The sequence below is a fragment of the Protopterus annectens genome, chromosome 8.part0 (assembly GCF_019279795.1).
Source record: "Protopterus annectens isolate FY-2018-M chromosome 8.part0, PAN1.0, whole genome shotgun sequence".
NCBI classification, from domain to species: Eukaryota; Metazoa; Chordata; order Ceratodontiformes; family Protopteridae; genus Protopterus; species Protopterus annectens.
Window position 1 is genome coordinate 1,492,073,405 of NC_056741.1, and position 13,344 is coordinate 1,492,086,748.

Below are 13,344 nucleotides of genomic sequence, written 5' to 3' on the forward strand. Positions count from 1 at the left end.
GACCAAGGAAGCCCGACCACCGAATCCCTCTAAGGAAGGTCTCGAAGAGGAGATAAGAGTAGAGGCTGAAGGAGCAGAAGGGGGTATCTGTCCCTCAGCCGTAGCAGAAACTATTCCCGAAGACTGCAACTCCAAACTCTGGGGTAGAGTCGAAGGAGGAACTTCAATGGGGTGTGGACTAATAGTCATCTGTTGAGACGGACTATGTAGCATTTGGGCCAGTGCCTGTGATTTTAGTAATCTGACCACTCTCTCTAAATCATGGTCAGAAAGCCTGGATGACCTGGAAGATCAGCTCCGATGGCTCCGTTCCGAGAGGAGAGGAGAAGCCGGAGCCGAGAGTATCGGCTCCAAGGAAGGGGACCTAGACCTCTTCCTCGAAGGAACCATCGGAGCCGACGAAACCATAGAAGCTGTCGGAGCCGACGACTTCTCGGCTCCGACAGAAAGTTTCGATGCATCGGCTCCGGCCGGAGCAGATACAGACATAAACGTAAGGGTGTCTGAGCCGATCGGAGCCGACACCGAAGCCTGAGCCACATGGTGATCGGAACCTATCGGAGCCGACACCGAAGTGGTCGAACCAGAATCGGCACCGAAGGTTTGTGCAAACCAGAATCGGCTCCAGCCGGAGCCGATCTCGACTCTGAAAGAGTCGGAGCCGAGGCCGCAGGCTTGGACACAGAAGCCTGGGCCTTGGAAGACTTAGAAGTCTTAGATGGAGCCAACTTAGCCGGAGAGCCCTCGGGCTTAAGGCCCCTCAAAATCAATTTATTTCTTCTCTCCTGCAGGACTCTCTGGCTAAAAGAATGACATATAGCACAGGAGTCCTGCAGGTGAAGAGGCCCCAGGCAGTAAAGGCAAGAAGTGTGACCGTCTGTCAGAGACATCTTCTGACAGCACGAGTCACACTTCTTAAAGCCTGAGACCCTTTCTTTAGACATCGTGTAAAAAATACACACACACAACACCTGTCCAAGAAATTATATATATTATCCCAAAGGGAAAGACTAATCTGTCAACACACACACACCCTAACAAGGTGGGATGGGAAAAGATCTGACAAAGTTTTAAGGAGACAGGAAAAATCTAGTCAGAATGGGACTAAAACTATTAATATTAAAGTTTAAGAAAAAGGGGCAAAAACAGTAATGTATAAATCACTTACCAGGAGCTGGTAAAAGGAGTACCTCATCAGCGAAGCGACAAACGAGATCTGGGTACTTACCGCCTTGCATCATGGGATATGGGGCTGCCTCGAGCTGGTAAAATTGACTCTAGAGCTTAGCAGTGTCGAGTCGGAGCCGAGGACCGGCTCCGAACCCATCAAGCAAGAATGAAGGCGAGATTGACAACTTAACATCTCTACACTTAGCTTTGAGAGAGAAGGCTTGGCACGTCCGACGAGGAACATGGCAAACGAGATCTGAAGAGACTATGACAGGGCCTTATGGGTAGGTCTTAGCTGACAGTTTTTGGCTGGCGCGAGCTTGGTAACGGCCATGTCGGTTCTGAGGACGGAACTTAAGTCCCATCAGTAAGGAATGAATAAAGATTTACATCAGATGGATATAGTTCCTTATTCCCACTGTAACATGCTTCGGCGAATCGTTTTTCAAAACACACACACACAATATGGATATACACACACGGTTAAATCATACATGCCAATTCCTGCATCTTTTACCTACCTGTATTACAGCATTAAACCAACAGGTGTTTCCTACATTTTTCAATCCAACAGGCCAGTTGTCTGTTCTTCTCCAGTCATTAGGATTGGCATTCTCACCCCACATCTCACAACGCTTTCTCTTTGACTGCAGTTTGTTTTCAGCAGCACTAGCCTCCAGTGCCCTAAAAAACAAGGCTCAGCACGTTAATACATGAAATTAAACTACATGCTACATGCACCTTGTCTTTGCAGGATACAGATACAAGAGAAAAGCATGCTGTCTATGAAAGTCTCTGCACTGTACTAGAAAAAAATGCAGTCTTCCCTCTCTCACATCCAATCTTCCCACTGTAAAGTATCCAGTCCATAGGTAAGGTTTTGATTTACACAGAATTGCAAGCAATGTAGTGGCTTGAGATACAATGTGGAGGATACACTTGTCAGACTAAATTTCATCAATGATAATGCCTAAAGTTTGTGTGGGGATACTTGTTTGCCAAGTATGTCTCTTAGTGATGAAAATATGAACAGTTTTCCACGTTTCTGGCTAGTTTCATGGGCCACACTTACTTAGTATTCAGTAATAGAGGGATATGTTATTCATTTTTATTTACTTGTTTTTTTAAACTGTTAATAGGCTGCTGAAGGACCATTTTCAGTCACATCTTGGGACAAACAGCAACACAATTCACATACAACAAACTTTGTTGAACATAAATACATGCAATAAAAAAATAGGTATAATGTGAATAATTTTCTAACAGACAAAAATACATAACCAGTATAGGATGAAGGAGATGCTGTTAAATAATTCAAATTTACCAACATCCAGTGTTACTACAAAAGTTTAAGCCGCAATTTATAGACAATAAATTGTTGATATTCAGAGAGTTAACCAGTGTTATTAAAGCTACAGAACTTGTATTCCTTATTCAGGTGCTCCTATAATTTTTTTTCCCCTTAAAATATGAGAGTGCTTGCAATATAGTAATTTGGGCAGTAAGAGAGCACCAAGAGGGCAAGCTTTTATTTATTTCCAGTTTGACGACCGGGGAGGTTCAGTGGGCTCAGGGAGCCCATTTTCAGTGGAGGCCCGGGGGGAAAAGGTCCACATTACATAGTTTAGCTATATATACAATCATAGTAAAGAAGACACAATTACAATTTCATTTCATGCTAGAGAACAGGAATAAATTCTTTGGTTGCATAGTGTCCAAATATTTAGGATGGCAGTGGTAACTTAATTAAGAGGGAGAATAAAGACTTAGAAGGAAAAGAGAGAAAAAAGGTGGGATGGGTTATTTATAATACGCATAATTATGTTATTTACAATATGTACATTTATGTTAGGTTAGCTTGTACTCAGAGTTAGGAATCTAAAGGGTGGATTGATCATTAAGCTAGAGGGAAAGAGTGCAGTTGCATTTCATGTTAGAGGAAAGGTAGGAATGTAGCGGAGTTTTAAATGTTTCAAAGTTTTCACAAGTCCTTAGAGAGGAAGGAAGTGAATTCCATTTTAGCCAAGGAAAAGGATAGAAGAAGCTGATCAGCAGGACGATTGGGTTTGCGGACAGTGATTAGGTTTTGGTGATTAGATCTTAAAGAGTTCTCTGAGGGGTGTAAGGTTGAAGGATGTTGGTTAGTGCTGGGCACTTAGGTAGAAAAAGTCTGTGTGCTGTAGTAATTTGGAGATAGTTTAGATGGTTGGAGAGGGAGAGTTCAAGCCAATTTAACAACTATACAATGATGGGAGGAGAATTTGGTTTCGTTGCAAATTTCAAATCTTATTATAACAGACTTCCAATTTGGAGGAGAGAGGCAAAAAAATAAAAGGGGGGTTAAATAGAAAGGGAAACAAACCATACATTTTAGTGAGGGGAAAAACAAGGAAAAAAGGGTTTTGTTTTGGCCCAGGGGGGGGGCGACCCCATTCCAGAAAAATCTCTTCCACTATAGATTGCTTGAGAGACCACTCGTGAGGCATGAGAATAGCTCTGCTCAATCTGTCCGCTAAAATGTTGGTTTTCCCAGGGATGCGTTGCTACCAGAAACCAATGAGAGGAGATCGCCCATTGCCAAAGTCTGAGCGCTTCTCGACACAAGGGGTAGGACTTGGTTCCGCCCTGTTTGTTGATATACCAAACTACAGACATGTTGTCTGTGTGGACTGCAATTGCCCCTACGGGAAGAAAGTCGTTGAGGGCTTGCAACGTTAAAAGCACTGCTCTCATCTCTAGGACATTTATGTGCAGGTGGTATTTGAAAGGTTGCCACGTCCCATGAACCATCCTGCCCTGATAATGACCCCCCCACCTGATCAGGGAGGCATCCGTGGAGACAGTGGCTACGACGTTAGGAGGTACAAAGTGTCTGCCTTGGTGAATCTGGGGAGAAGTGATCCACCAAGCAAGATGATTCTTGCAAATCTGTGTCACCAGAATTTGGTGACACATTGGAAGTTGTTGGTAAGACCACTGAGTGAACAACATCCACTGAAGAAGGCGCATGTAGAAGCGAGCCAGGGGAAGAAGAGTAATGGCCGCAGCCATGAGGCCCAATACCTTTAGAACCATTCTGGCCTGTACTTTCTTGTTGGCTAGAATGATCCTGACATGACTTTGAATGTCTGAAACTCTTTGATCTGTAAGGGTAGCTGACATCTGAACAGTGTTTAAGTTTGCGCCTATGAAAGTAATAGACTGGCAGGGCAATAAGGATGACTTTTCGGAGTTGATCGAGATGCCCAATTGAGAACAAAGATTTATTGTGTAATCCCTGGCTTGAACAAGCTGATGCCTGGTGGTGGCTGAAAGGAGCCAGTCGTCGAGATACGGAAACACCTGGAATCCTTGACGTCTCAGGTGAGCCGTGACCACTGCCATACATTTGGTGAACACTCTGGGGGCTGTAGTGAGACCAAAGGGCAGGGCTCTGAACTGGAAATGACTGGACCCCAGCCGAAAGCGGAGAAATCTCCTGGAGCGTCTGTGAATTTTTATGTGATAGTACGCATCCTGAAGATCTATTGAGCACATCCAGTTGTCCTTCTGTAAGAAGGGCAGAACTGACTGAAGAGTGACCATTCGGAATCTTGTCTTCCTCACAGACTTGTTGAGTCTGCCGAGATCCAATATTGGTCTCCAGTCTCCCGTCTTTTGGGGACCAAAAGAACCTTGAGTAGATTCCGGCTCTGAATGATCTGTTGTAACTGGCTGAATGGCTCTTTTTGCAGTAGTTTTAAGACTTCTAACTCTGCAATTTCCCTTAGACCGTGGTACATCTGGAAGGGAATTTGAGGATAGAAAGGACTTTCCTCGAAAGGAATTTTGTAACCCTCGGATATGATCGACTGTACCCATCTGTCTTGAGTGAGGAACACCAGGCTTCTGGGTACAGCGATAGTCTTCCCCGACTGCCTCCAAGGAGGGACAGCCGGGCAACATCTCAGGGATGCTGAAAGGGCTTGTCAGAGAGAGGCTCTCTGTTTCCCTGGTTTTGTGGACCCCTCTGCCTCTAGAGCGTCTGTTGTTGTTACCCCCTCTGCCCTCTAGGGGTAAACTGACCACGTGAATCCGCGTGACTCCTTGGGATTTGCGGAACCACATTTGCCACCCTTCTGCCCTTTGGGGTAAGGTCTAGAAGGGTGGAAAACGGACTCCTGCAGAAAGAGTTTTGCCGTCCTGCTCACACCTGGTCAACGTTTCCTTCACTTGAGGGCCAAACAAAGCTGACCCATCAAAGGGAGAGTTTGTGAAGGACGCCTTAAAGGGATCTGCAAAATTACAGAGCCGCATCCAGGCTTGGCGCCTAAGAGCCACACCTGTACCTGCGGCCTACTCGCTCCATCAGCAGCATATGATATCAGCCGCATGGAGGAGTTAGCAATGGAGTTAAGGGTTCCTAGCAGCGAAGCAATTTTTTCTTGAGCCCCTGCAGCTGTAGGATCCTGTACTACTTCACCTAGCTCCTTAAGGATATCCCTCTGGAGTCTGGTGAAGTGACATAGGTAGTTCAGCGAACGCATAGCAAAGGTCGCTGAAGAGAACATCCGCTTACCATATCTATCCATGGTCCTAGAGTCCTTATTAGGAGGATGGACAGGTATGGAAGGATCTGCAAGCAAGTTCCTTCTTAGTGGCGGCCGCCACCACCATGGCATCAGCAGGGACACCTTTTGTGAGGAATTGCTTGTCCGACGGGGCAGTAATAAATTTAGGCGGCCTCCTAGGGACTGGCTCTACAGAGTCAGGAGCAGCCCACGCCTTTCGAGCAATAACCTGCATAAGGGGGTCGAAAGGCGGAGACACCCAGGAGGTGGAGGGCCGAGATCCAAACGCCTCCAGGTATACTGACTCATCCTCAGAGGGATTATTGGTGGGCCAGTTTCCCCTCTGTCTAAGGAGTTCTAGGATGTCTGAGAAGGAGACATCCTCAGAGGGGGATCTTGGGGATCCCTCTGACTCATCTAAGTCAGTATCTGAAGTGATAGACTCGGGGGGAGTCTACGTGTTTCCTCTTACAGGTCCTCTTCCGCGGAGGATCTCTTTTGACAAATCAGGAGAATCCTCGGAGGAAGAGGGGGTTCTTCCCAGTGGGGAAACCTGAGGTGGAGGATCTCTGGGTCCAGGAGCAAGAGAAGTGGCAGAGATGTCTACAGGCACCATAGAGGGAGGAGCTAAGGGAACAGACTGCTGGCTGAGTCCAGTGGCCAGCACACTCCATCACCTCGAAGGCTCCCCTCCCAGGGAGGTCCAAGAGAACCCGTTCCGAACAGCCAGGAACTCCAGGACCCACCGAAAAGGAAGGCTCCGAGGCAGATGTCTGAGCCGAGCTCACCAAGGCCGAGGCTCCAAGGGGAAGAGTGGGGTCGGACAAGGGTCCGATGCCACTCACCCCTTGGAGGAGACCAGGAAGCCCGACCACCGAATCCCTCTAAGGAAGGTCTCAAGAGGAGATAAGAGTAGAGGCTGAAGGAGCAGAAGGGGTATCTGTCCCTCAGCCGTAGCAGAAACTATTCGAAGACTCCAACTCCAAACTCTGGGGTAGAGTCGAAGGAGGAACTGCAATGGGGTGTGGACTAATAGTCGTCTGTTGAGACGGACTATGTAGCATTTGGGCCAGTGCCTGTGATTTTAGTAATCTACTGACCACTCTCTCTAAATCATGGTCAGAAAGCCTGGATGACCTGGAAGATCAGCTCCGATGGCTCCGTTCGAGGAGAGGAGAAGCCGGAGCCGAGTATCGGCTCCAAGGAAGGGACCTAGACCTCTTCCTCGAAGGAACCATCGGAGCCGAAACCATAGAAGCTGTCGGAGCCGACGACTTCTCGGCTCCGACAGAAAGTTTCGATGCATCGGCTCCGGCCGGAGCAGATACAGACATAAACGTAAGGGTGTCTGAGCCGATCGGAGCCGACACCGAAGCCTGAGCCACATGGTGATCGGAACCTATCGGAGCCGACACCGAGTGGCCGAACCAGAATCGGCACCGAAGGTTTGTGCAAACCAGAATCGGCTCCAGCCGGAGCCGATCTCGACTCTGAAAGAGTCGGAGCCGAGGCCGCAGGCTTGGACACAGAAGCCTGGGCCTTGGAAGACTTAGAAGTCTTAGATGGAGCCGACTTAGCCGGAGAGCCCTCGGGCTTAAGGCCCCTCAAAATCAATTTATTTCTTCTCTCCTGCAGGACTCTCTGGCTAAAAGAATGACATATAGCACAGGAGTCCTGCAGGTGAAGAGGCCCCAGGCAGTAAAGGCAAGAAGTGTGACCGTCTGTCAGAGACATCTTCTGACAGCACGAGTCACACTTCTAAAGCCTGAGACCCTTTCTTTAGACATTGTGTAAAAAATACACACACACAACACCTGTCCAAGAAATTATATATATTATCCCAAAGGGAAAGGCTAATCTGTCAACACACACACACCCTAACAAGGGGGGGGGGGGTGGGATGGGAAAAGATCTGACTAAAAGTTTTAAGGCGACAGGAAAAATCTAGTCAGAATGGGACTAAAACTGGACTAAAACTATTAATATTAAAGTTTAAGAAGAAAAAGGGGCAAAAACAGTAATGTATAAATCACTTACCAGGAGCTGGTAAAAGGAGTACCTCATCAGCGAAGCGACAAACGAGATCTGGGTACTTACCGCCTTGCATCATGGGATATGGGGCTGCCTTGAGCTGGTAAAAGTGACTCTCGAGCTTAGCAAGTGCCGAGTCGGAGCCGAGGATCGGCTCCGAACCCATCAAGCAAGAATGAAGGCGAGATTGACAACTTAACATCTCTACACTTAGCTTTGAGAGAGAAGGCTTGGCACGTCCGACGAGGAACATGGCAAACGAGATCTGAAGAGACTATGACAGGGCCTTATGGGTAGGTCTTAGCTGACAGTTTTTGGCTGGCGCGAGCTTGGTAACGGCCATGTCGGTTCTGAGGACGGAACTTAAGTCCCATCAGTAAGGAATGAATAAAGATTTACATCAGATGGATATAGTTCCTTATTCCCACTGTAACATGCTTCGGCGAATCGTTTTTCGCGAAAACACACACACACGATATGGATATACACACACGGTTAAATCATACATGCCAATTCCTGCATCTTTTACCTACCTGTATTACAGCATTAAACCAACAGGTGTTTCCTACATTTTTCAATCCAACAGGCCAGTTGTCTGTTCTTCTCCAGTCATTAGGATTGGCATTCTCACCCCACATCTCACAACGCTTTCTCTTTGACTGCAGTTTGTTTTCAGCAGCACTAGCCTCCAGTGCCCTAAAAAACAAGGCTCAGCACGTTAATACATGAAATTAAACTACATGCTACATGCACCTTGTCTTTGCAGGATACAGATACAAGAGAAAAGCATGCTGTCTATGAAAGTCTCTGCACTGTACTAGAAAAAAATGCAGACTTCCCTCTCTCACATCCAATCTTCCCACTGTAAAGTATCCAGTCCATAGGTAAGGTTTTGATTTACACAGAATTGCAAGCAATGTAGTGGTTTGAGATACAATGTGGAGGATACACTTGTCAGACTAAATTTCATCAATGATAATGCCTAAAGTTTGTGTGGGGATACTTGTTTGCCAAGTATGTCTCTTAGTGATGAAAATATGAACAGTTTTCCACGTTTCTGGCTAGTTTCATGGGCCACACTTACTTTGTATTCAGTAATAGAGGGATATGTTATTCATTTTTATTTACTTGTTTTTTAAACTGTTAATAGGCTGCTGAAGGACCATTTTCAGTCACATCTTGGGACAAACAGCAACACAATTCACATACAACAAACTTTGTTGAACATAAATACATGCAATAAAAAACTAGGTATAATGTGAATAATTTTCTAACAGACAAAAATACATAACCAGTATAGGATGAAGGAGATGCTGTTAAATAATTCAAATTTACCAACATCCAGTGTTACTACAAAAGTTTAAGCCGCAATTTATAGACAATAAATTGTTGATATTCAGAGAGTTAACCAGTGTTATTAAAGCTACAGAACTTGTATTCCTTATTCAGGTGCTCCTATAATTTTTTTCCCCCTTAAAATATGAGAGTGCTTGCAATATAGTAATTTGGGCAGTAAGAGAGCACCAAGAGGGCAAGCTTTTATTTATTTCCAGTTTGACGACCGGGGAGGTTCAGTGGGCTCAGGGAGCCCATTTTCAGTGGAGGCCCGGGGGGAAAAGGTCCACATTACATAGTTTAGCTATATATACAATCATAGTAAAGAAGACACAATTACAATTTCATTTCATGCTAGAGAACAGGAATAAATTCTTTGGTTGCATAGTGTCCAAATATTTAGGATGGCAGTGGTAACTTAATTAAGAGGGAGAATAAAGACTTAGAAGGAAAAGAGAGAAAAAAAAGGTGGGATGGGTTATTTATAATACGTACAATTATGTTATTTACAATATGTACATTTATGTTAGGTTAGCTTGTACTCAGAGTTAGGAATCTAAAGGGTGGATTGATCATTAAGCTAGGAGGGAAAGAGTGCAGTTGCATTTCATGTTAGAGGAAAGGTAGGAATGTAGCGGAGTTTTAAATGTTTCAAAGTTTTCACAAGTCCTTAGAGAGGAAGGAAGTGAATTCCATTTTTTAGCCAAGGAAAAGGATAGAAGAAGCTGATCAGCAGGACGATTGGGTTTGCGGACAGTGATTAGGTTTTGGTGATTAGATCTTAAAGAGTTCTCTGAGGGGTGTAAGGTTGAAGGATGTTGGTTAGTGCTGGGCACTTAGGTAGAAAAAGTCTGTGTGCTGTAGTAATTTGGAGATAGTTTAGATGGTTGGAGAGGGAGAGTTCAAGCCAATTTAACAACTATACAATGATGGGAGGAGAATTTGGCTTCGGTTGCAAATTTCGAAATCTTATTATAACAGACTTCCAATTTGGAGGAGAGAGAGGCAGATAAGCGTTAGTAGAGGAGCGCCATACATTAGTGAGGGGAGCAGATGGGTAGTGGCGAGAGAGTGTCTGGTGGAAGGAGATAGAAAGTGGATGTTTCTTTATAGCATAACACGTTTCATATGGGTTTTCTTAATGTTTTGCTGGATGTGAGTGTCGAATTTTAGGCGTTCATCAATAGTAACCCCAAATAGTTTAGCAAAGGGAACAACCTCTATAGTAGAGTTGTTTTGGCTAATAATTTGGAACGAGTTTTTATCAAGAGGGGAAGCTTTTGAGGGAAAGAATAATAGTATTTTGAATCTGTTGGCATTTAGCGAGAGGTGGGTTTTGGAGCATCCAGTTTTCAGTGGTGGAGAAAGCAGTTTGGGTCACTGTTTGAAGCTCTGAGAGATTAAAGGCGCAGCAGACTAAAGTTGAATCGTCTGCATATTGTACAGTTTTGGTGTTGGGTATGGATTTCTGGAAATCATTAATAAAGATGTTGAATAGCATTGGACAGAGTATGGATCCCTGGGATACCCCAGTGGGGGTAGGAAGGAAGGTTGAGGTGCCTTTCCCCCATTTCACAGCTTGAGAGCTGTCAGAGAGGCAGCTTGAGAACCAGGATAAAGGTATTCTGGGAGAGATTAAGGTTAGAACGATGGCTAAAGAGATGGGAGTGGGAGATGGTATTGAATGCCTTGGACAGATCTAGTAGAACTGTTCATACTATTTTTCCAGAGTCACGGGCAAGATTTATTGTGTCTAAGGCGAGAAGGGCAGTGATAGTACTATGGCCAGGTCGGAAGCCGTGTTGGGTTGGAGTGGAGTGATTGGCTAGGAATGGCATAAGCTGAAGGTGGATGCGTTTTTCCAGAAGTTTTGAGATTGGGGAGAGGCTAGCTATGGGGCAGTAGTTAGAGATGCTATTGTTTTTGCCTTCTTTATGGAGAGGTAGAATAAAGGCAGCACACCATAATTTGGGCACACAAGATTCCTGCATGCATCTATTGATCAAGATGCTAATGGGGAGAGCGATACCAACTGTGTCTATTTTTAGGAAGAAGGGATATTGTCAGGGGCATTGGAGCATGGTTTTAATTTAGTGAGTAATTTTTTTATGTGGGAAGTTGAGATGGGTTTAAGTTCAAAGATTGGAGGATTGGGGAGCAGGGGATGAGGAGGACTGGATAGGTTGAGGAGAAGGGTTATTGTTAGGGAAGATCTTGGTCAGTTCTGCTACGGAGTTGGTGAAGGAGTTGAATAGAGAGGCTATTTCAGGATCAGATTTGCTGGTGTCAGGGCAGGGGTTGTTTTTGGTACCTGGGTTGAGAAGAGAATTAATGGAATTTCAGAAACGTTTGGGGGTTTTTTGACTGGTTAGAATGGAGTTGATGTAGTAGGACTTTTTTTCTCGGATTTGTTTTTTAGCGAGGTTGCGGAGTTGTTTATATTTAAGAAATGTTTCTGGCTGCTTTGTTTTGATGGTATGCTTTTCCAGGATTTATCTCTTTGTAGCATAAGTCTTTTGGTATCCTTTGGTTAGCCGTGGGGTGGTCTTGGTTTCTACTCTTTTTGTTCTTGGTGGAGCTAGGGGAGTTGAGGACGTTTAAGAATGCGGAGTTGAAAAATTCTACGGCATTGTCTAGTGGAGGAGTTTTTAGGGGGGTTCCAGTTTGTTTTAGGGAGTAAGAGAAAGTAGTGGGGTTAAAGTTTGTGAGGTTACGTGTGTGAATGTATTGGTGTAGGTGAGAAGAAGAGTGGGTAGCTCGCTGTATGAAAGCTGGCAAGTGGTCTCCTATAGGGTCAGGTATAATGCCAGGGTTTAACACTTTATTAGGATGGGATACTAGGATCCAGTCTAGTGTGGTACCTGGGCGGGGGGGGGTTGTTTTGTTGGGTCTGGTAATGGAGTTAGTTGGGTATAGTTAAATAGACTGATGGATATGGTGGGATTAGAGTTGTTGATTTTATTCCAATCTATATTAACATCTCCAAGTATGAAGGTCTCTAGCTTAATATTAGTAGAGGTCCAGAGGAGAATTTCTTCAAGAGTTGTGGTGTTATTACCAGGGGGAATGTAGAGGGCAATGATACAAATGCTTTTGTGGTTATTTATTTTTAGTAGGCCTATTACTAGTTCTGCATTGTTGAAAGGAGGGATAGGATTGGGGTAGGGAGTGATGGATAGCAGGTTAGAGTAGATTAAGGCTACCCCACCCCCTTTTCTATTTAAGCGATCGTGTCTGAGGGATTGGAATCCAGGAGGGAGGATTTCAGAGTCACAAATATGAGGTTTTAGTCAGGTTTCTGAGATGGCTACAATGTCGGGTACGTTGTAGTTTAGCCAGGCATGAAAGTGGTCTACTTTATTTCTTAGACTTTTGGCACGGATGGTGAAGAATTTGAGGTATTTATGGTTGGTTTTATTGCTTGTGACAGGGAGATTGGGACTAGAGGAAGTATTTGGGTCCAGGATTTGGGTGCATGTCCCCTGCTAAGCAGGGGTAGTTGAGGAAGGGTAGTAATATTTTTGATTTGGTCTTTAACAGGTATTAGTTTAGGTTTGTAGTATTTAATTGGGGGGGGGGGGTATCCTGAAGTAGTGGAGCGGGTTGGGTTGAACTAAAGAGGCGGATATGTTGTGGAAGTGTGTTTTAGTGGGATGAGGAAAGAGGTTGGGAGTGGGGGGGGTAGGACAGGTGAAGTTGGTTATAGGAGTAGGAGGTAAAGTGGTATAAAGGGAGTAAAAATAGAATGCAGATAGATGGGTTGAGAATGGTTTGAGGTAGAAGATAAGGCATGGTAGAGGAGTATGTGTGTATGTTAGCAGTATAAAATGAGTAGGGCAGATTATATATGTGTATAGTTGGGAATAGAAATAGATGTTTATAGGGACTTTGATGGCCGGGGTTGGAGTGGTTGTGATTGGCAGGTGGAGGTAGAGAGAGGAGGGGTTACTGAGTGGAGATGACTGGTTGGTTGAGAGAGGGATAGGTTTGGAGTTGAAATAAATGTAGGAGTAGTGGGGATGGGTGGGAATTGGGGACAGGGTAAGAAGCGGAGTGAGCCCATAGGGTGAACGGAGCGGGAAGAGCTGGAGAGAAGGTGGCTGGCGGAAACCAATCAGCCAGCTGTAGCTGAAATGTGGGAGCTTAGGGGAAGTACAGGAACAGCAGAGGTGAGTCTAGGCTGGGTTGAGAAAGATTTTACTTTTACTGCTTTCCACCTTTCCAGGTCCCTGGCTGCTGTTAGCTCCTGCCCTGGCTT

At 45.1% G+C, this 13,344-nt stretch overlaps 1 protein-coding gene across 4 annotated transcripts in view; it reads right to left on the bottom strand.

Moving 5' to 3' along the window:
- Positions 1 to 13,344, bottom strand: part of USP28 (ubiquitin specific peptidase 28) — a 732,083-nt gene that overhangs the window by 483,230 nt on the left and 235,509 nt on the right. For 3 of the 4 annotated variants that reach the window (XM_044081072.1, XM_044081070.1, XM_044081069.1), the window contains exon 1: positions 1,692 to 1,850. In XM_044081072.1, coding sequence (XP_043937007.1) covers positions 1,692 to 1,796 — 105 coding nt within the window. In that variant the 5' untranslated portion in view covers positions 1,797 to 1,850. Of the gene's footprint in view, positions 1 to 1,691; positions 1,851 to 8,284; positions 8,448 to 13,344 lie in introns of those variants that run through there. The other variant, XM_044081073.1, reaches the window with a different exon arrangement.